Raw genomic sequence first — 20,369 nt, 5'->3', positions numbered from 1 at the left:
GGGAAGTACAGATTGGTAGGAGGAACTTTCTTTCTTTCTTTCGTTTTTTGGCCAGTCTTGGGACTTGAACTCAGGGCCTGAGCACTGTCCCTTAGCTTCTTTTTGCTTAAGCTAGCATTCTGCCATTATGAACCACAGCGCCACTTCTGGCCGTTTTCTATATATGTGGTGCTTAGGAATCGAACCCAGGGTTTCATGTATACAAGGCAAGCACTCTTGCCACTATGCCATATTCCCAGCCCCATGGAGGAGGAACTTTCTGAGGTGAAACTGTTCTACTACACTTAGATTGAAGTATTGACTACACAGGTGCCTATCTTTGCCAAAATTCATCATATTGTACACTTAGAATATGTGAATTTACAGGGTGTACATTTTACTTTAAAATGCTTTTTTAAAATTAAGATTTGGTGTACAGGATCACTGGACAGTAACAACAGTAAGTTTTTTAAAAAACTGAATCTTTCTTTTCGACCAACTGTATTAGTGTACTAGCCAGTGTGAGATGATTACAGACATAATGGAGTGGTCTCCTTTGCTGTGGGCTGGTGGAGGCCAAGCTACTGGGCACAACTCTTATGGTGAACTTCAGACTGCTCCAGGAGAAACTAAAAGACATACTTCTGTCCATTTGGGCAGATACTGAGTTCATGTGAAATGGGAAATGCTCTTTTATAAACACGAGTTCTACCAGCTCAAAAAAAAGTGTTAGGCCATCAGCAAGCTTGGCGCTATTCTAAAGGAGAACATAGCCATTCAGACATCTTTGGAGGATGCTATCCTAAAGGGAGAATCATCAGGAGTCCCCTGTGGAAAGCTGATGAAAGCCAACTCATTCCTGGAGGTGGAATTTTTTTTCCTAATGAAAACTAACTGAAGAGTGGTCCAGATACTCAAGACAAAAGATGAAGTTTGTATTATCCTGATATCACATGATAATACAATTAGTGATATAGGGATCACAGGAAGCTTTGCAAACCCACAGGGTCCTTTTCTCTGTTGGAACAGGGCATTCTTCACTCAGCCTTCCTGTGTTACCAAGTTACATTTATCTATCTTCTCTCCCATGGGATGTTCATCATTGCCCTGGATACGAGGAGGTAGTTCTTGTAGAGGCCTCCATTTCCTTCCCATCCTCTCTTGAGTAGCAATTATGGAATCCCTGTCAGAGATAGATTTTCCTCCCTTCCCACATCCTAAAATCATGCACAAGTTCCTTCAAAATTAATCCAAACATTGGTATTGGCATAAATAACAAGAAACATAGGAAGTGGGAACCTCTGAGTCTAAAATCCCAGTACTGAGAAAAACAAAACCAAACTAGAAATGCTGGAGACTAGGCCTATAGCTCAGTGGTAAAGTGTTAACATATACATTCTAGCAACATACACTCACACATGCAAACACACACACAGAGCAATAACAAACTAGAAGGTTATGTATTGAGACAGGGTCTTACCATTTGGCCTAGGCTAGTCTCAAACTTTTCACCTGCTGTCTCATCCTCCTGGGAATATATGCATGTATCACTATGTCTATTCATAGGTTAAAGTCATACCCCCAATGTGACAATATTTTGAGGGAGGTATTAAGGTGAAATGAGGTAATGGGGTTAGTTCCAGCTGGAGTTGCTGCACAAGAGATTGGGGGAGAGAATAGATCATGCAGTTGTTAAATGGAGAAGGACATTGGAGGACAGTGAAATGTATGAGTTGTGTTGAGGAAACTTTATAGTGCTGAGTATGGTATAATACTCTATTCATCCCCCTTCAAAGCACTGAGGAAAATCTATAGCCATCAGTGGTTTGAATCTAATGCATCAAGACTGACCTAAAAATAAAAATGGAATAACACAAAAACTGGAAAAGGAATCCATCATGAACAGACAATACTTCTTTCATACATGTGAGCAGGAGAGAGGAGGGGGGAGAGACCCTGGATTTTCTTGGGTGGGCTGGCTTTGAACCCCAATCCTTAGATCTCAGCCTCCCAAGTAGCTAGGATTATAGATGTGAGCCACTGGTACACAGCTTAGTAAATATAATTATTAATCATGGAATGCACAAAGTCAAGGTGCAAGCATGGCTTGACTGATCAAGACAGGGACCTCTGAAAGGACCACAAGCACTACCTTGGGATCAAGCTGTAGATTCTCAGTCAATAGGAATGGGAGAGCAATAAAATTCTCCACCCATTTCCCTGAATCCCAGCTTTGGAGAAAAGATTTTTTATCCCTTATAAGCTGAGATATGTAGACCCTCTGTAGTGTTGTGTACAGACCATGAGCAATCAGGCTGTCAGACAAGCTTGTTTGTCCTCATTTCCAGGAATGACTGTAGCGAACAGAGCAGCTCATCTTACTGGCAAGATGGAAGGAAGCCAAAGGGAGCTGCAAGTCACCAAGTACCAGGACATTTGAGGCTTTAAAATAGCTGCCTTCACTTCATGCGTCATTTGAGAAAATCAAAACAGGACTTAAAAACAAGTTGTAATAAAACACTACCCAAAGCAAGTAAAGATCTGTTGTAGTTTTGCTTGTTGTTTTTGTTTTTATTCTCCAGATTTACTTCTGAAGCTTTAAATCCTTTCTCAAAGTCATTCACTCCCTTGATGATTTAATTTTCCTCTAATTTTCCGCTATGTATAAGATAGCTCACTAGTCTTTTCTTTGACAGCTGTGCCCACATCCTCTTCATATGGCCTATCGAGGTCACTTTGCTTTTCATTCTCCCATCACTCCAACTTCCTCAACTGCTAACAATGAAAACCCCAGTTTCTTCCTTTTTCTCTGCTGTACTACTCTCCCTCATACATGAACATTCAATCAGGCATCAAATCAAGCTACTTAGGCTAAGGAATGTTTCTGGAATTCTTGGACTTTACAAAACCTTTTAGTTTATCTCAGACCTAAGTCCCTTCTGTTTCTGTTAATTGGTAACTATAAATAGCAGCAGTGTGTAATATTTATGTGTCCCTTCCGTGTTGTTGTTTATCACTGCCACATGGAGATGAATATGGGCTCCATTGATGTCAGCAGGCAGAACTACAGCAGTAAAATGTATTCCAGATGAGTGATTTTTGCAGGCTCTAGTGTGAATAGAATTACTGTAGATACATTTGTGGGCTTAGATGTTTATTTACACAAGTAATAAAGTATGATGCTACACTTCTCCTGTATAACACCAAGTCCACTATTTACTGGCTGTGCAACCCTGGATACTTGTGAACAAAGATAAATAATCCCATTAGCAACCTCATAGGTAAGGATGAGGGTTGGGTGTGTTACAACATGCAAAGCACTTGGAATAGCGTCTGGCCTATAGTAAGTCCTCTACAAATGTCACTTGGTTTTGCTCTATCAGAGCCGTGGTTTTTAGCCAACTCATTGAATATCATAGAGACAGGGAGGGTTTTGTGAGAGTAAGATTTATTAAGTGCAGTTGAGTGGGTCGAGGAATTTAATCTCACATTTTTATTATGTCTGAAGAGTAGAGTTTCAGATAAGGTGTTCACTGAGAAAGGCAGTATTTTCAAGTTTGAATGCTACATTCACATATAAAGTAGTAAGAATGGAAGTTTATAGACTTCCTGCATGTTAGCTTCCATTACACTTATTTTCAAAAGATGTATCTTTCTTTTCCTCTTTTTTTTGTTTTGTTTTTGTTTTTGTTTTTGGTCATGGGGCTTGCAATCTGGGCTTGGGCACTATCCCTGACTTTTTTTTTTGCCAGTGCTGGGGCTTGGACTCAGGGCCTGAGCACTGTCCCTGGCTTCTTTTTGCTCAAGTCTAGCACTCAACCTCTTGAGCCACAGCACCACTTCTGGCTTTTTCTGTTTTTGTGGTGCTGAGGAATTGAACCCAGGGCTTCATGCACGCAAGGCAAGCACTCTACCGCTAAGCCACATTCCCAGCCCTGTATCTGACTCTTGTCTTACCCAATCCCATTGTGACAAATTAAGGAAGGAGATGGAAAAGTAGAAAGAACTGAAGTTTTCAATATGTGGAAACCTCAGAATATAAACCTCAACAATGTTAACATTAGTATCCCTGAAAATGGTTTTTTAGACATCTTGTCTTACTCTGGAGAAAAACAAGAGTATGACATCTTCAGTTTCTTCAATGGGTAATTTAAAACCTGGTTATGATGTAATATCAGCTGTACATATCATATTACTTGAGTTCAGCATCAATTACAATTCTAAATAAAACTAGTCATATATTTTATTTTGAAACTGCTATTATTCAAAATAACTTTTCTCAACAGAAATAGCATGAATATTAATATAAATCTTTTGCTTAACTCTTTGGTTTTCTATATTACACGTTTTAAATCTTTTTAATTTTTATTTTATTTGAGACAGCGTCTCAGTTTTGGCCTCAAACTAAAACATCTTCGCCTCAGACTTCTAAATGGTTATGGATGTGTGTGTGTGTGTGTGTGTGTGTGTGTGTGTGTGTGTGTGTGTGTGTGTGTGTACTGGAGCTTGAACTCAGGATCTGAGCCCTGTCCCTTAGCTGTACAAGCTCAAGGCTGGCAGCCACTCAGCCACTAGAGCCACACCTCTGGAGATAAAAGTCTGATAGTCTTTCATGCCTAGTCTGGCTTCAAACTACTGATCCTCAGATCTCAGCCTCCCAAGAAGCTAAGATTATAGCTGATGGGATTATATAGCTCCCAGCTAAATGGCTTTAGATTTTTAAAAACCCATTTTAAGCAGGCACTCTTGGCTCACACCTGTAATCCTAGCTACTCTGGAAGCTGAGATCTGAGGATGGCGGTTCATAGCCAGCCTTGGCAGTAAAGTCCAGGAGACTCTTAGCTCCAATTAACCTTTAGAAAACCTGAAGTGGTGCTGTGGCTCAAGTGGTAGAGTGTTAGCCTTGAGCAAATGAGCTCAGGGACAGCTCTCAGGTCCGGAGTTGAAAGAGAGAGAAAAAAAGGAAGAAAGGAAGGAAAGAAGAAAGAAAAAGAGAAAGAGAAAGATGGAAGGGAGGAAGGAAGGAAGGAAGGAAGGAAGGAAGGAAGGAAGGAAGGAAGGAAGGAAGGAAGGAAGGAAGGAAGGAAGAAGAGAGATTGAATTATGAGTTCTACTCTATGCAGATGGCCTATAACATAATATCTAATGCATATGGAGAGCTTTCTATATAACCCAGGTGGCATTCTAAGACATTAGTTTTTATTTGAAAAGAGAAAATTCATAAAATAGTGGCAGCTTTTAAAAAGTAGGGGCAGCACTGAATACTTACATGTATTTGAGTCTATAGCCCAGTGTTTTAGGTACACCGTGTAGATTGACACCATCTTTTAAGAACTAAAAACCTTTTCACTTTTTTATTATTATTTCTAGAAAAAAGTAATAAAGTGTTTTTCAAAACTGTCCATTTCGGCTGCTTAGGGAAATAAACAATATGGGAAAGTAATAGACTTTGGAACATGCACACCTCATCCAGAGAACGAGAACCTGCCAGGTGCATCGCAAGTCCCGCCCCGCTAGCAGCGGAGGACCACTCGCGAAGCACAGGGGGCGGGGCCGGGGCGGGGCTCCGGGACCGGCGGCCACCGAGCGCCGGCGCAGGAGCAGAGTGCACCGACTGGCGCGTGAGCGGACGGCTGGGGCTCTGGGGGTCCGGGTAGGATGAGGCCGGGAGAAGAGCGGCCGGTGGAGGGCGGCCTGTGCGACGGCCGCTCCGAGGTGGAGCAGCTGAACCTGCTGAAGCTGCGCGCGGCCGAGCGCATCGATGAGGCGGCGGAACGGCTCGGGGCGCTGAGCCGCTCCATCTGGAGCGAGCCGGAGCTGGCGTACGAGGAGCACCGTGCCCACGACGTGCTGACTCGCTTCTTCGAGCAGGAGCCGCCAGCCGCCTCCTGGGCGGTGCAGCCGCACTACCAGCTGCCCACGGCCTTCCGCGCCGAGTGGGAGCCGCCGGGGGCCCGCGGGCCGGCCGCCGCGTCGCGCGCGCTGCGCCTGGGCTTCCTCTGCGAGTACGACGCGCTGCCGGACATCGGCCACGCGTGCGGCCACAACCTCATCGCCGAGGTAGGCGCGGCGGCCGCGCTGGGCCTGCGGGGCGCCCTGGAGGGTCTGTCCGGACCGTCTCCGCCGGTGAAGGTGAGCGGGGCCGGGCGGCCATGCACCTCGGCCGGGCGGGCTCCAGGGCCGGTGCTCGGTGGCCGGGCGGGCCCCGGGGACCGTGCTCGGTGCTCCGTGCGCGGCCCTCCCCTCTGCCTGGGTCGATCGGGGTCGGGATCGGTCTGGAGTCCGTGTGGTGGACTAGCGACGTCCTGCAGTTTGTTTCCATCTCACGAGCCTCGCTTAGCCTAGAACGTAGAACCAAGCCTGCTTTTCAGTGCCAGTTATTTTTGGTAACTATGAGGCAACTGCAGTTTGCTGGCAGGGTTGTGCGATCTCTGGAGAAAGTTAGGGTTTCTTGTTTGCTTTTGCTTTTGCCTTTTTGGGACAAGAAATCCTACAACACTTCATTTATAGACGCCAAAAAAATCTTTTTGGGTCCAGCAGTTTGGATATTTCTTGGTGTTTGGTAGGCAGTTTTCCGTCTTCAGGACTTCCAGACCTCTAGAAATGTACCTCTAGAAAATAGTGCAGAAGTGAATGCATGCATACTAGTTAGATGAATTCATCCTGAAGTCTTCATTTTTATGTCACAAGACATAATCTCAGGTCTTTACACTGGTGGATGTCGTTTATGTTTGATATAGGCAAGATTAATCTTGTGTTACTCTGTCTTTCCAGATATGCCTCATACTGTGAGCTAAGATTCAATCGTCACCATTCAGGTTAAGGAGAAGACAAATGATGTATTTTAATACTCTTTAGTCCATTTTCCCACCTCAGTAACCTTTTTGTTTTATCATAACAGTTCCTTCTCTTGGGGCTTTTTCTTTTTAAGCTACCTTCTCTTTTCTGTGTCTGGGGACTTGCTTTTGTGTTTGGTCAGGTTTTGTTTTCTTTGGGAGCATGTCCTTTTGCCTTTGCAGTCAATCCTGAAGAAATGGAGATTTGACCGTGTTTATGAAAAGTTCTGAAACAAGATTTCTTGGGCCAAAGATCTAGTAAAGAGCAGCTTAATTTAAGAGTTTGGGTGCTTTTTAGCTCTAAAGAAAGAAAGATGGTCTTGGAAAGAGACAACAACTTCTGATTTCAAATGGTTCTCAGAAAAGATAAATTAGTTGTCTTACCTGAAAATGGAATTTTAGTAGACTCTTTTGCAAACCAAAACTTTTTCAAGCGTGTCTCATTGTGCTCTTTTTATACATTACCATGAAAGTATATTAGTTGACAGTTTTTCTTTTCCTTTTTAAAACTGTTTGAAGAAGTTAACCTTAAATATCAAAGTGAAATGTTTATTCTGTAAAGTTTTCTTTTGTTTGATTAGGTGTTTGGTGACCAATAAATCTGCCTGGTTGAACTGGTGGAATCGAATTAGTAAGTTTGTGTACTAGTTGGCCATTTTTAACCATGGGTATTAAGATTTGTTTAATGCTCTCCATAAAGGATTGAGTTAAGACTTTTAAAGAAGGTAGCTCAGAATTGAATCCAGTAGAATCAGAATTGGAACCTGAAGGTCAGGCCATCCATCTGAGATAATCCCAGCTCTGTCTGAAGATTACCTCTGAGACACAGGGCAAGCCACTTCACCATACTCCCCAGAACCACCTCCCTAAAATCAAATCCCACCACTCACCTACCTCACAAGGTTGTTGTGAGGGGACCTAACAAATTATTCAAAGTTCCTTACCAGTAAGGTGCTTGGGAATGTTTATATATATTTATGAAAAAGGCTTACGCATAGACAAGCTTTAACAAATACCTCCTAATGAAGTTTGAAGAACTAAGTAGGCAGTAGTCAGCTTTTTTCATCTTTGTCATTAAATACAGTTGAGTTACAATATTTGAGAAAACTTTCTATACTGTCTCTACTATATACTTTGCACCAAATCAATATACCAATGTATATTAAATTTTGTGATTAATTTAGCACTACATATTTATGCCCACTGTAACAATTTCCATGAACAAAACCTCTGTCCATAGTTAAGGGCTTCAGTGCAGATTGTGAATACATATGAGAACCTGTTTGATATTTCCCTACTAGGACTTGTTATTGTTCTTTGGCTCTGACATAGCTACTTCCTTGTAGATAATTGTCCTGGGTACCCCTGCAGAAGAAGATGGTGGTGGCAAAATTGACCTAATTGAAGCAGGTGCTTTTAAAGACTTTGATGTTGTTTTTATGGCCCATCCATCCCAAGAGGATGCTGCTTATCTACCGGATGTGGCTGAACATGAGTAAGTAATCCAGTTGAAGACTTGAAAACAAGGAAAACAGATGTAGATAGCATTGATATCGAAGCCAGAGGCTAAGACTCCACACTTACACATTTAAGAAGGAAACTGAGCTGACTGTGGTGGTGTATGCTTGTAATTGCAGCATTCAGGAGGAAGAACAGAGTGCAATTTCATCCCCCATCCCTCAGAGTTCCAGCTATTTGGGAGGCTGACATAGGAAGATCACTTAGGCCATAAGTTTGGAGCAGCCTTAGCAATCTGAGACCCTTTCCCCTTACCTGCTGAAAAAATAAAAAAAAGTAAATTGAAAGATAATGATGTTATGTCTTTATTTACATTGAATGACATTGGGTGGAGCTCCCTCAACTAGAGATTTCTTGTGTTTATAATTGTGTTTATAATTTAAAAGAGTGCCTAAAAAGCACAGGAATGACAAGCAGCATGTAATATTCATATTCTGTTGGTTTGTATGTGTATGTTTGTGTGCATGTGCTAGTATTAGGGCTTGAATTCAGGACCTGGGCTCTGTCCCTGAGCTTCCCTCCCCACCCCCAGGGCTAGTGCTCTACCACTTAAACACAGCTGTACTGCCAGCTTTTTGGTGGTTAATTGGATATCAGTGTTTCATGGACTTTCCTCAGGCTGACTTTGAACTGTGGTCCTCAGATCTCAGCCTCCTGAGTAGCTAGGACAGGTGTGAGCCACCAACCCACCCAGCTCAAGTTTTGTTTTGAACTCTGAGAGTAATCTGGTTTCTAGAAAACATCTATCCTTTGATAAGGAGGTCTCTTTGTAATTGAGATTACTAGACGACAATTTTATTCATTTTGGGAAGAAATATACTTCTCTAGTTCATCTATTTTAATTTGGTTCTTTGCAGAGTCTAAATTATGTCCTAAAAGTTCAGAATATAGAATCTGAGTAGCTGCAGATATATTAGAATTTGTCATCCTATACCTTTCAGATTTTCCTGTTGCCATATTGTCTTTTTTCCCTTCTGTTGAGGAGCTCACATTTTTGGTACCTAGAAGTTTGTATCATTGAAGTGGCTTGAATTTTTACACTGGAAATTTTAACCATCATAGTTGTTTGGTCTAGTTAGTATCTCCTAGTCTATACTGCCCAGCGACTTAAGTGACTTTCACTGTGTAGCCTAGAAACTTGGCAGTAACAGCAGAACCATCCCAGCAGTTGATGGTCTTTGGGTCTCATCTCTCACCAGGGTTTTGCTTTAGAGGTTGGCCATTTTAACAGTTTGGTATGTTTATTGTCTTTACTAGGAATTGGCATTTTGAAAATTGGAAGACTTAATTAGCTTTGGTTCAGAGGTAATATAATTATACTTGAACAGCTCAAGAAAACATTAAGGATTAGAAATGCCTGCTAATTCTACTCTGGCAGGGACCTGTAGCTGTCCACAGGCTTCTCAGACTGCAAGAGTTAGACTTAAGCTTTTTAGTCTTGATCAGCTTTCTTGGCCCCAGTCCTCTCCTCTTCTTAGTGTTTGGCTTATCCTTTCAATACTGTTTGGATGAATTACATAAATAGCTACCTGCATAAATTATTTTTCCAGTTGGCATCAAACTTGAGATCTTCCTGCCTTTGCTTCCCTGATGCTGAGATTACAGGTTGCATCACCACATCCAGCTCTAAATTAAATTTTGAAGGAAGATTTTTCTTCCTGAAGAATTTAGCTTAATATGTTGTTTCTAGTCTTTGTGTGTGTGCACATGCGTGTGTGCGTATGTGCGTGTGTTACTGTTTTCTTTTTTGTTGATGTTGTTTTGGTGATAGTCTTGAACTCAAGGCCTGAGTGCTGTCTCTGAGCTTTTGTGCTCAAGGCTAATGCTCTACCACTTGAGCCACAGCTCCACTTCCAACTTTTTTTGGTGCTTAATTAGAGATAAGAGTCTCCCCAACTTTGCTGCCCTGGCTGGCTTTGAATGGTGATCCTTAGATCTCAGCCTTCTGAGTAGTGATGATTACAGGCATAGGACACCAGCACCCTAGGGTTAGTCTTTGCTTTTTAAAAACTATAAACAATTCTCCTTGAAAATAATTTCTTTTTTGTTTTAAATATGCTATTTAAAGCAAAAATACTATGGCTAATGTAAAACAACCACTAGCATTTTTTCTAATAGTTTATTGTGGGTTTTTTTTTTTTTTTGCCAGTCCTGGGGTTTGCACTCATGGCCTGAGCACAGTCCGTGGCTTTTTTCTGCTCAAGGCTAGCACTCTACCTACCACTTGAGCCATGGCTCCACACTTCTGGCTTTTTCTATAAATGTGGTGCTAAGGAATCGAACCCAGGGCTTCATGCATGCTAGGCAAGCACTCTACCTCTAGGCCATATTCCCAGCCCTGTTCTTTAGTTATATAGATTTGAACTTGGAAAAAAATGGTACTAAAGCTATTTTCATGTAGGACTTTTCCATTTTGTAATATTGACAGTTTTGATGAAATTCTAGTTTCAAGATGGTGGTGATAAGATATATATATGTATGAATATATATCTTATGTACATATATGAATATACATATATTACATATCACATACATGTATAAGATATATACATGTATATGTCATGTATAATATACTATATTATATATATGAAATAATTATCCTGAAGTCTTACAAGTTCCTTGTAATGTTTTGTGCATGTTAGGCAAGGTAGCTCTACCTCTGAGCCATCTCCACAGTTCTGTGAGTTAGTTTGGAATAATAGTTATTAGACTTCAGAGAAAGTAGTTTTCAGTCATTTTTTTTGCCTCCTAGTGTGACTGTGAAATACTACGGGAAAGCATCTCATGCTGCTGCTTACCCCTGGGAAGGAGTCAATGCCTTGGATGCTGCTGTTCTTGCCTACAACAATTTGTCTGTGTTACGGCATCAAATGAAACCAACCTGGAGAGTTCATGGTAGCAATGTCTAATACTTTCCATAACATGATGACATGTTTCAACACAGTATAATTACCTTATCTGATTTAAAAAAAAAAAAAAAGGATTGGAAGGGCTGGGAATGTGGCTTAGTGGTAGATTGCTTTCCTTGCATGCATGAACTCCTGGGTTCAGTACCTTAGTACAACATGAACAGAAAAAGCCAGAGGTGGTACTGTGGCTCAGGTGGTAGAATGCTACCCTTGAGCAAAAGAAGCTGAGGGACAGTGCTCAGGCCCTGAGTGCAAGCCTCAGGACTAGGAATAAAAAAGAAATGTGAAAAAAAATTATGTGTACTACTACCATAATATAAATATACTAATAACGTATTAGGAGCACACATTTCTTTTTTAGTTTATTTATGATTTAGCAAATTGTTTAATGTCTATTCTTTGCCTGATTTTTTGGTAAGTTGAAGTCAGTTTGTGATTGTACTTTTATCAATTTTTCCCCTTAAGTTCTTTTTTTTTTTTTTTTTTTTTTTTGGCCAGTCCTAGGCCGTGAACTCAGGGCCTGAACACTGTCCCTGGCTTCTTTTTTGCTCAAGGATAGCACTCGGCCACTTGAGCCACAGCGCCACTTCTGACCATTTTCTGTATATGTGGTGCTGAGGAATCGAACCCAGGGCCTCATGTACAAGGCAAGCACTCTTGCCACTAGGCCATATTCCCAGCCCTCCCCTTAAGTTCTTTAAAAGGAACAATAGATATTTTAATGTAGATCATATGAAATTAGATTTTGTGTATCATTTTATTACTTTGACAAGATGAATCTTCATTCCGTATATTTAGAAGTAAATGTGTATTTTGAAGGTTTCTAGTACTTAGTGATCTTTGATCTGCGTTTGTTTCTAATTATATGAAAAGTATTTTCCCATAACTAAATGCCCTGTAAAATATTCATGGGTTCCTGTCATTGTTGACTGAAAAACTATAGGAATATTAAGTTAAAAAATTATCACCAAGGGCTGGGAATATGGCCTAGTGGCAAGAGTGCTTGCCTCCTCCTATAAATGGAGCCCTGGGTTTGATTCCCAAGCATCACATATATAGAAAACGGCCAGAAGTGGCGCTGTGGCTCAAGTGGCAGAGTGCTAGCCTTGAGCAAAAAGAAGCCAGGGACAGTGGTTCAGGCCCTGAGTCCAAGGCCCAGGACTGGCCAAAAAAAACCCAAAAACAAAAACAAAACAAAAATTATCACCAAGCTTAATTCCAATAATTTGGTTCTTTTTATAGGTGTAATAAAAAATGGTGGTGTAAAACCCAATATCATTCCCTCTTATTCTGAGTTGCTTTATTACTTCCGTGCACCCTCAATGAAAGAACTTCAGGTTTTGACCAAAAAGGCAGAAGATTGCTTCAGAGCTGCGGCTTTGGCTACAGGGTGCACAGTAAGAATTTTTCAGAGTTAATTATAATTAGAGTTATATATGTGGAGTGGGGCTGCTTATACTGTTAGATCTGAACCTAACCTGCATCTCCCATTTGGTACTGGTGGCCATTGCTGTGTTTGCTGCTGGGGATCTGTCTCAGAGGCTTGCTTTCATGGGTGATGTCTTGCATGTGTTAAATGAGTTGGTTGACTAGCTAATGCTATTTTACTCTGCTTACAATAGTTCTTCTTACTTAACAGCAATTACAGTAAGTTGGGTACAGAAGTTTTTTGTTTGCTTTTTTGGTGACATAGTGATAAAAATACTCAGGACTTGCTGAAATGAAGTTAAAATAGACACAGTCAAGCGTTTTCTTGATTTAAACTATAATGTGATACTACCTTATTATGTAACTACCCACTCTGTACATCACCTTGTCAATAAAATTTAATTTAAAAAACTATAATGTGACAGCTAAGAATCCTATGTGTGCTGTAAAATCAGATAGTTTCAGGATTTTACAGGGCAGGAATCTCGCACGTAGTTTAGTTGGAAAGATGGGTCTTGGCCTGTCTTACACCTTGCACTTCTACTAGTTTGGGAAGCTTTAGAAGTGTTATTTAATATTTCTGGGCTTTCATTTTCTCCCTTGAAGAATAGGGATAACAATATAACCTATGATGGGGTTCTTGTGAGAGGTTAAGTGAGATAATGCTTATTAGAGCCTGGCCTACATATGTATTACTTCGGTATTTTTCTGTTCTTCAAGAAAAGGGCCTGCAGGTAGTGGCAGTGTCTTAAAGTAGCCATGATTCTCAGTCAGTGTGTGCATACTGTTCTAAGAGTAGGGTGGGTGGAGTCGGGAAGGATCTGAGGAAGGAAATAGTGGTCTGAAGGAAGAGGAGGAAGGTTTTATGGAAGATTGTACACCTGTATTGAGCATTGAAGTATGATCATACTTTCGGGTATGTAAAGGACAGGGATGAAAGCTCTCAGGGAAATGTAAGCAGCAAAGATTAGAATATTAACTCTCCTGTTGTGCTATAATGACTAGATACAGACTTGGACAAATGTAGGAGCCAAGGACAAGCCTTGCAATGCCAGTACTTACCAGCAAAGATATGTATAGATTTAATGTAAAATTGTGAAGTTACATAGGCATTACAGGACAAAGCATTTATTCCGGTACTTATTTAATTGTAAGTATTTATGAAACACAAACAAACTATTGCCATTACCTAATACTTTAAAGTGTATACCATTCCCTTAAAGGAAGCCTTATTAGATTTAAATCTATTTAATCTTTTAATAGTCCTTGTTTTTTGGCTGATTGATTTGCTTGTGGATTGAGTCTACCTTAGATGTTGCCAAAAGTAGAAGGAATGCACACTGTACTATTTTATGACTAGCGTTTGCTAACAGTTTGGGGATACAGTGCCCATTTTGAGTTAAGTGAAACTAACTATAAATCCGTGTTAAGTGGGTATACGTACACTGCTTCTATATCATCACATGTTTATATTGATGAATGAGAATCATTGTCAGCCCTTTGCTCTGAAGCTTCTGTATCTCTCCCAGAGTTCCTTTTCATGCCAGGCACTAGTGTCATTGTCAGTTTGTATGTAGATGTCAGATGCACTTTTTCTTTGGGAGACTGAAAGCTGGAGCAGAGTTCCTCAGAGTATGTGGTTTTAGCCCTCTAGCATCAGAGTGGAAATTTCTGGGCTCTCCTCACATCTTTCAGTCGCAGAGGTGACTGAAATAGTTGCTGGCTAGTTTAGAGCTTGGTGACATTGTGTGTGCATATGTAACATAAAGCAGAGAGGTTTAGGAACTCTTAGTATTAAAAGTGTGTTTTAAGGTAAGATATTTGAGAAAGTTTATATCTAGAGACAAAGTACTCTTGCTTAAAAGGCTTCTTAGTAGAAAATTACCACTTTTAACTTTGTGAATTAAAGTTTTTTATTTCAAAATTTGTTTTGTAATTATTTTATTAGGTAGAAATAAAAGGTGGGGCGCATGATTATTACAATGTTCTCCCCAATAAAAGCCTGTGGAAAGCTTATATGGAGAATGGAGAAAAGCTGGGGATAGAATTCATTTCAGAAGATGCAATGTTGAGTGGCTCTTCAGGTAATTAAGTTCATTTGTTATATATTGAGCTGTTTAGAAGGGAAATGCCATCTTTGGTGAAACAATTTTGGAGGTTCTTAATGATAGCTTCAAAAACTTTATAGAAACCAATGAACTCTAGAGAAACTTATATAATATCTTACTAGCAAACTTATTTTTAGGAATAGCCATCTACTTTAGGTTTATATTATAAATAATGTAGAGTTTAAATTTGTTATATTTTAACTTTTTTTTTTCCTGTCTTGGGGCTTGAATTCCTGGGTGCTGTCCCTGAGCTTCTTTTTGCTCAAGGCAAGTGCTATACCACAGCGCCACTTCCAGCTTTTTTGAGTAGTTTATTAGAGATAATAATCTCGTGGAGTTTCCTGTCCTGGCTGGCTTGGAACTGCAGTCCTCAGATCTCAGCCTCCTGAGTAGTTAGGACTACAGACATGAGCCATCTGTGCCCAGCTTAATTTTAACTTTTTTTTTTTTTTTTTGCCAGTCCTGGGCCTTGGACTCAGGACCTAAGCACTGTCCCTGGCTTCTTTTTGCTCGCTAGTACTCACTTGAGCCACAGCGCCACTTCTGGCCATTTTGTATATATGTGGTGCTGGGGAATCGAACCCAGGGCTTCATGTATACGAGGCAAGCACTCTTGCCACTAGGCCATATTCCCAGCCCTAAATTTAACTTTTAAGTACGCAACTAAAATGGAAAATAGAGTGTTCATTCTTGCAGTAAGCAGGTTGCTAAATACTTAGTTATCTGGGACACTCTTAGATTCTACAGAGTAACAAATAGCTATTAGAACTTACTTATATTTGAAGTTTTCATTTCCTTTTATGAGAATGTGTTAATATTTTTCAAGTTAGAAATCTATCTGCTAAAATAAAACGTTGACAAAGTCCTTTTTCATCCCTAATATGTCATTGTCATTCACTGAGATAAAGACTTCCAAGGGAAAAAGCAGTTTAGAGTTGAGTGAGTTGGTATAAAGTATTAGCATAGTAAATCTAGGAATTCTAAGTGGACCTGTTGAATCTAGAACCCTAAAAGACATGTAGGTTGGAAATTAAGGATTTGTCAATGTATGGGAGGTCATTGAAAACCTAAGTATTGATGTAGTTTTCCCAGTACATAGAGGAAGAAGACAAAGATGAAACAGTGGGAACAACAGCAAGTAAGGTTATGGGAAAGGCGGGGATCTGGAGGAGAACTGTAGTCAGAGAAAGCCAAATAATTAGGATCAAGTTGTCATGGAGGAATTCTAAAGGGAAAGAGAATACGTCATGTCAGATGCTGCTGATATGGAATAAAGTAAGTATGATCTAGTGGTCATTGGACCAGCAGTTAGAAACTCAGTTGGTCTGGTGGAGAATAATTAAAGCCTGGTGCAACCAGATGGCTAGATCTCACTTTTCTACCTACTGTAGTAATTGGTGAAGCAAGTTGATTCTCTTTCCAAAGACAGCCTTAAAGGAAAATAGAATAGGTGTAAATATGGGAAAGAAAAGATTTTTTTAAAGCAATCCTTGAGAGAAATAGATATAGACACGTGTTCTGGAAAGAGGATAGCAGTTCTCAGACATCTTCCTAGGAGATGTTGTAGCTTAGGCACAGGCTGGAGGACTGAAAGGGAGCTACCAGGGACATCAGAGAGGTTGTATGTTTATTCTGAACAACATCAGCAGCTCAGTTCAGCACTAAAGATGGACCATGAATTTATTGTCAAGGTAGTCTTCATAGTCCTGCATATTTACCCTAGCATGTTTCTGCAGTCTAGCTGTATGAGAGAAGATACATTGTCAGATCTATCCAGGGATGGGGTTTATATAATAGACAAAAACAATAAAAGTGATTGTAGTTGGGTATGATTTGCGGACTGTAGGGTCCAGCTCAGTGAGTAAGATGTTAAAATATGTAGCCAGCTTTTCTCTATCCTGTTCACTGCTGTAACCTCGCTGCACATCTCATGTCTGGAGCCATTTCTAGCACCAAATGCTTAGTATTTTCAGAAGCAGTACATTTTTACAGAGCTGCAGAGTCAGGCCATAGCCTTTACCACATGACTAGTAGCTAGCTATGAGCTGAACCATTATTTGAGGTCTGTAAGCTTTGGTTTAGTTCTGTGTAAAAATGAGAACTGTTCAAAATGTAAGTGAAGAAACTGGGCATAGTGTACATATAATACTTTGAGGCTGAGGCAAGAGTATCTCAAGTTTAAGGCTAGCCTGAGCTACATAGTGAGGCCCTATCACAAAACAAAACAACAGAACAAAAAAGTAAATGGGAATATGTATGAGACACTTAGAATTTTGTTTGGACCATAGTAATTCCAGAGAAATGTTAGCTGCTGTTGGTTACATATTTGTTCTCATTCCCTTACCACTTATTCTTGTGTAGTCTGCCTGCAGTGTTTGACCCATGCCAAACATTCAACAACTATCCTGAATGAGCATAAGGCTTTGCTATTACTGTGCTTTATTCATTAGTCATGTGGAAGCTAGGCATAATGGTAGTTAAAATACCATTTCTTAGCTGACCAAGGTTCATAATCTAGTTTTTCAGATATACCTTAGCCAAATAAACCAATGAATAGAAAACAAATTGAAAAATGGTGTGACAGAAAAAAGGATAACACCCTGGAAGTCTCTGCTAGAAGAATTTGACCTCACCAGAAGTGAAGTCCGGCTTCCCTAGAAAATCATAGTAGGTGACAAGGGGATAGATGTGCAAAAGTCCTGAAGTGGTAGAGAGCATGGTTGTTGAGAGTACAGATCAGCTGTGGTATAGAAGAAGTAGTAGTGTAGTGTAAGGTCAGATTAAAAGGGTGAATGATGTCAGATCATGTTAAGACTGAAAACATTTGGATAAATGCAGATGTTGCTAAATCCTTTAGGAGAGCACTGAAGTAGTTCAGACAGGAAGAACTGATAGTGTAGATCTGGACAGATACTGTGATGGTGCTGAGAAATGTTAGGATTCTGAGATATTTGAGAGGTATTGTAGATTGGTGGAGTAGGGCAGAACAAGCACTTTCATATGTTCAATTTGATCCACCAGGAAGACAACCAAAAAGAGATAATCAGGTTGGCAACTGGATGTGTAAACATGAAGCTTAGAAGGGACTAGTCATAAATTTTGAGTTGGTGGATATTTGAAATAATACAAATGGCCGAAATCTTGAGAAAGAATATGACATGAGAAGAAGGAAGGGCCTGGAATTGAATCTTGAATAACTAGTATTTTGTGGTCAGATCAAGGAGTCTACCTCCAAGATAAATGTGAAGGGGCCATCTGAATTTACAGAAGGGAAGAAAGGGTGACAGTGCAGTGCTACTGGAGGACAAGTAGGAGTAGCTATAGACAAGGCCGGTCTAGGACCTTAGTAAGCGCTATGGAGACTGGAGGAGCAGCAGAGGCAGTGAGGGCCTGAGGACATGGATGACCGGCCAAGAAGTCTTTATGCCTGCCCTGACAGGGTACAGAACTTAACTAAGTATAGAATTATGGTTTTGATTTCATCACTCAAAAGTATTTAACCAGCTGGGTGTTGGTGAATCATGCCTGAAATCCTAGCTACTCTGGAGGCTAAGATCTCTGAGGATCACAGTTCAAAGCCAGCCAGGGCAGGAAAATCCATGAGACTTTTTTCTCCAATTAACTACCAGAAAACCAGAAGTGGTGCTGTGGCTCAAGTGGTAGAGTGCTAGCCTTGAGCTGAAGAGCTCAGGGACAGCACCTAGGGCCCCCCCCCAAAAAAAAATAGTAACAAAGTATGCTTTTCATTGTGTTCAAGGATCTACTGACTTTGGAAATGTTACCTTTGTGGTTCCTGGAATTCATCCATATTTTTACATTGGATCCAATGCCTTGAATCATACTGAACAGTACACTGAAGCTGCAGGTAAGTGTAGTTAGATGTCTGCCCTGTACATTGCCTCTCTCCCTATCAGTAGCTAGTAACTAGTTCAGCCTGTCATTTCATTAACATCACATAGAAAATACTTTGTTATGATGGGCAGTGGAGAGACAGTTTATTAAGGGGTAAACTAAGGAATTAATAAATTCTTAGTACATATGGAAATATTTTAATTTATTTTCTCTTCCTTTTAGGATCACAGGATGCTCAGTTCTATACTTTGCGTGTGGCCAAAGCTCTGGCAATGACTGCATTGGACATTATTTTTAAACCAGAGTTGCTGGAAAGAATCAGAGAGGAGTTTAAATTGAAACTTCAAGAAGAACAGTTTTTAAATGCAGTAGAATAAAAAAGTCTTAGTGCTTATTAATCGTTAAGAAATGATTTTTTTAATTTAACCTTTTTAATGGAAGAAACATGCTTCTCTCAATTTTAAAGGAGTCAGATTTTTTTTATACTTGATAATAAGGACAATGTGGAGAAAACACAGTAACTCATAATTTGAATGAAAAAATTTGCAGATCTATACTTGATGGAATTGTAATATTCTTGGAATTGGTATATGATGCCATTTCTTAAACTGGATGATACATGAATTACCAGTAATGACATTTTATAAATCTATGTGCTGTGATTAAAATCCAGTAAGTTTGACATCTGAAATTGACACTTGTGAAGTGCAGATTTTGTGATACAATGTAGTAAATGTCTTCTCAAAGATCAAAATTTAAGTTCTAAGTGTAAGGACAGTTTGTTTCTAATATCTGATTACATATTTTGGCTTAGAAATTTCTTCATTTATAGTAACAGTGTAGCGTAAGATCAGACTGTGATTCTCCTGTGTAATCCTGCCTTTTACTTTTTATATATCAGTGAGTCAGTGGAGCTCTATCACACTAAATGTGTAAATAAGTGCAGAAATATAGGGGTCAGTTCCTATGTCTGAAGGAACCAACTGGAGCTGATCTTCATTGTAGTTTACCCTCATACTTCAAAAGTTTCCTGAATGGCTGTACTAAATTTGTTATAATGATTTAGCTTTTAGATTATCCTTGTTGGTTGGTCTTTGAAATTGGAGTTGGGGATTAGGGAATGAAAAGAGGAAGGAAGTGCCTGATTGTTAACGTTGTCACCTTTTAGATAAGGATTCTGTTTACATATCTATCTAATCTATCTTTTCAAAATGGGGCTTTGCCAGGTTGTAAGATATCACAAGAAATGTACACACTGCCCTACTATGTAACTGCACCCTCTTTGCACAACACCTTGTAAAAAAAATTTATGTTCAATTAATAATAAAAAAAAATAAAAAAAAATAAACAAAAAAACAAAATGGGGCTTTGCTACTGTTGCCCAGGCTAACATCCTCTTGCCTCAGCCTCCCAGGTTGGATTACAAACTAGCATCCTTGTGCTCAGATGTAGCTCCTATTCTTAAACGATGGATGCTTGTTTTCAGAAAGTTGACAGACCAGGAAGACTTCTAAATTTAGGATTTTATGTATTATTTTTGAAGGAGACAAGTCTTTCTTCCAGTATATTTGATGGTCTTTTATTGTCACTTAATAGATTCTGTGATTTTATATCTATCTGTTCCCCCACTGGATTGTATATTTAAAATCAGTGTCTTTAAAATGCACACATATGAGCTGGGTGCTGGTGGTTCATGCCTATATTCCTAGCTACTAGTGAAGGGGAGAAATGAAGAGCCA

General features: G+C 39.9%; 1 protein-coding gene across 1 annotated transcript; it reads left to right on the top strand.

The window, feature by feature from the left end:
* The first annotated feature begins 5,599 nt into the window (after positions 1 to 5,599).
* Pm20d2 (peptidase M20 domain containing 2) lies at positions 5,600 to 19,047 on the top strand. Its single transcript, XM_048353847.1, has 7 exons — positions 5,600 to 6,111; positions 8,162 to 8,310; positions 11,086 to 11,228; positions 12,485 to 12,639; positions 14,619 to 14,754; positions 18,536 to 18,643; positions 18,853 to 19,047. The coding sequence occupies exons 1-7, from the start codon at positions 5,638 to 5,640 to the stop codon at positions 19,005 to 19,007; spliced, it is 1,320 nt and encodes a 439-aa protein (XP_048209804.1). The 5' UTR covers positions 5,600 to 5,637; the 3' UTR covers positions 19,008 to 19,047.
* The last annotated feature ends 1,322 nt before the right edge of the window (positions 19,048 to 20,369 follow it).

The sequence above is a fragment of the Perognathus longimembris genome, chromosome 9 (assembly GCF_023159225.1).
Source record: "Perognathus longimembris pacificus isolate PPM17 chromosome 9, ASM2315922v1, whole genome shotgun sequence".
Lineage (NCBI taxonomy): Eukaryota > Metazoa > Chordata > Mammalia > Rodentia > Heteromyidae > Perognathus > Perognathus longimembris.
Note: the sequence above shows the minus strand (reverse complement) of the source record. Positions and strands in the feature narration are given on the sequence as shown.

Coding starts and splice junctions, on each gene's coding strand:
- Pm20d2 (XM_048353847.1), top strand. CDS start 5,638: ATGAGGCCGGGAGAAGAGCGGCCGGTGGAGGGCGGCCTGTGCGACGGC. Junction 8,311..11,085: donor CCGGATGTGGCTGAACATGA/GTAAGTAATCCA, acceptor TTTGCCTCCTAG/TGTGACTGTGAAATACTACG. Junction 11,229..12,484: donor ACCAACCTGGAGAGTTCATG/GTAGCAATGTCT, acceptor TTCTTTTTATAG/GTGTAATAAAAAATGGTGGT.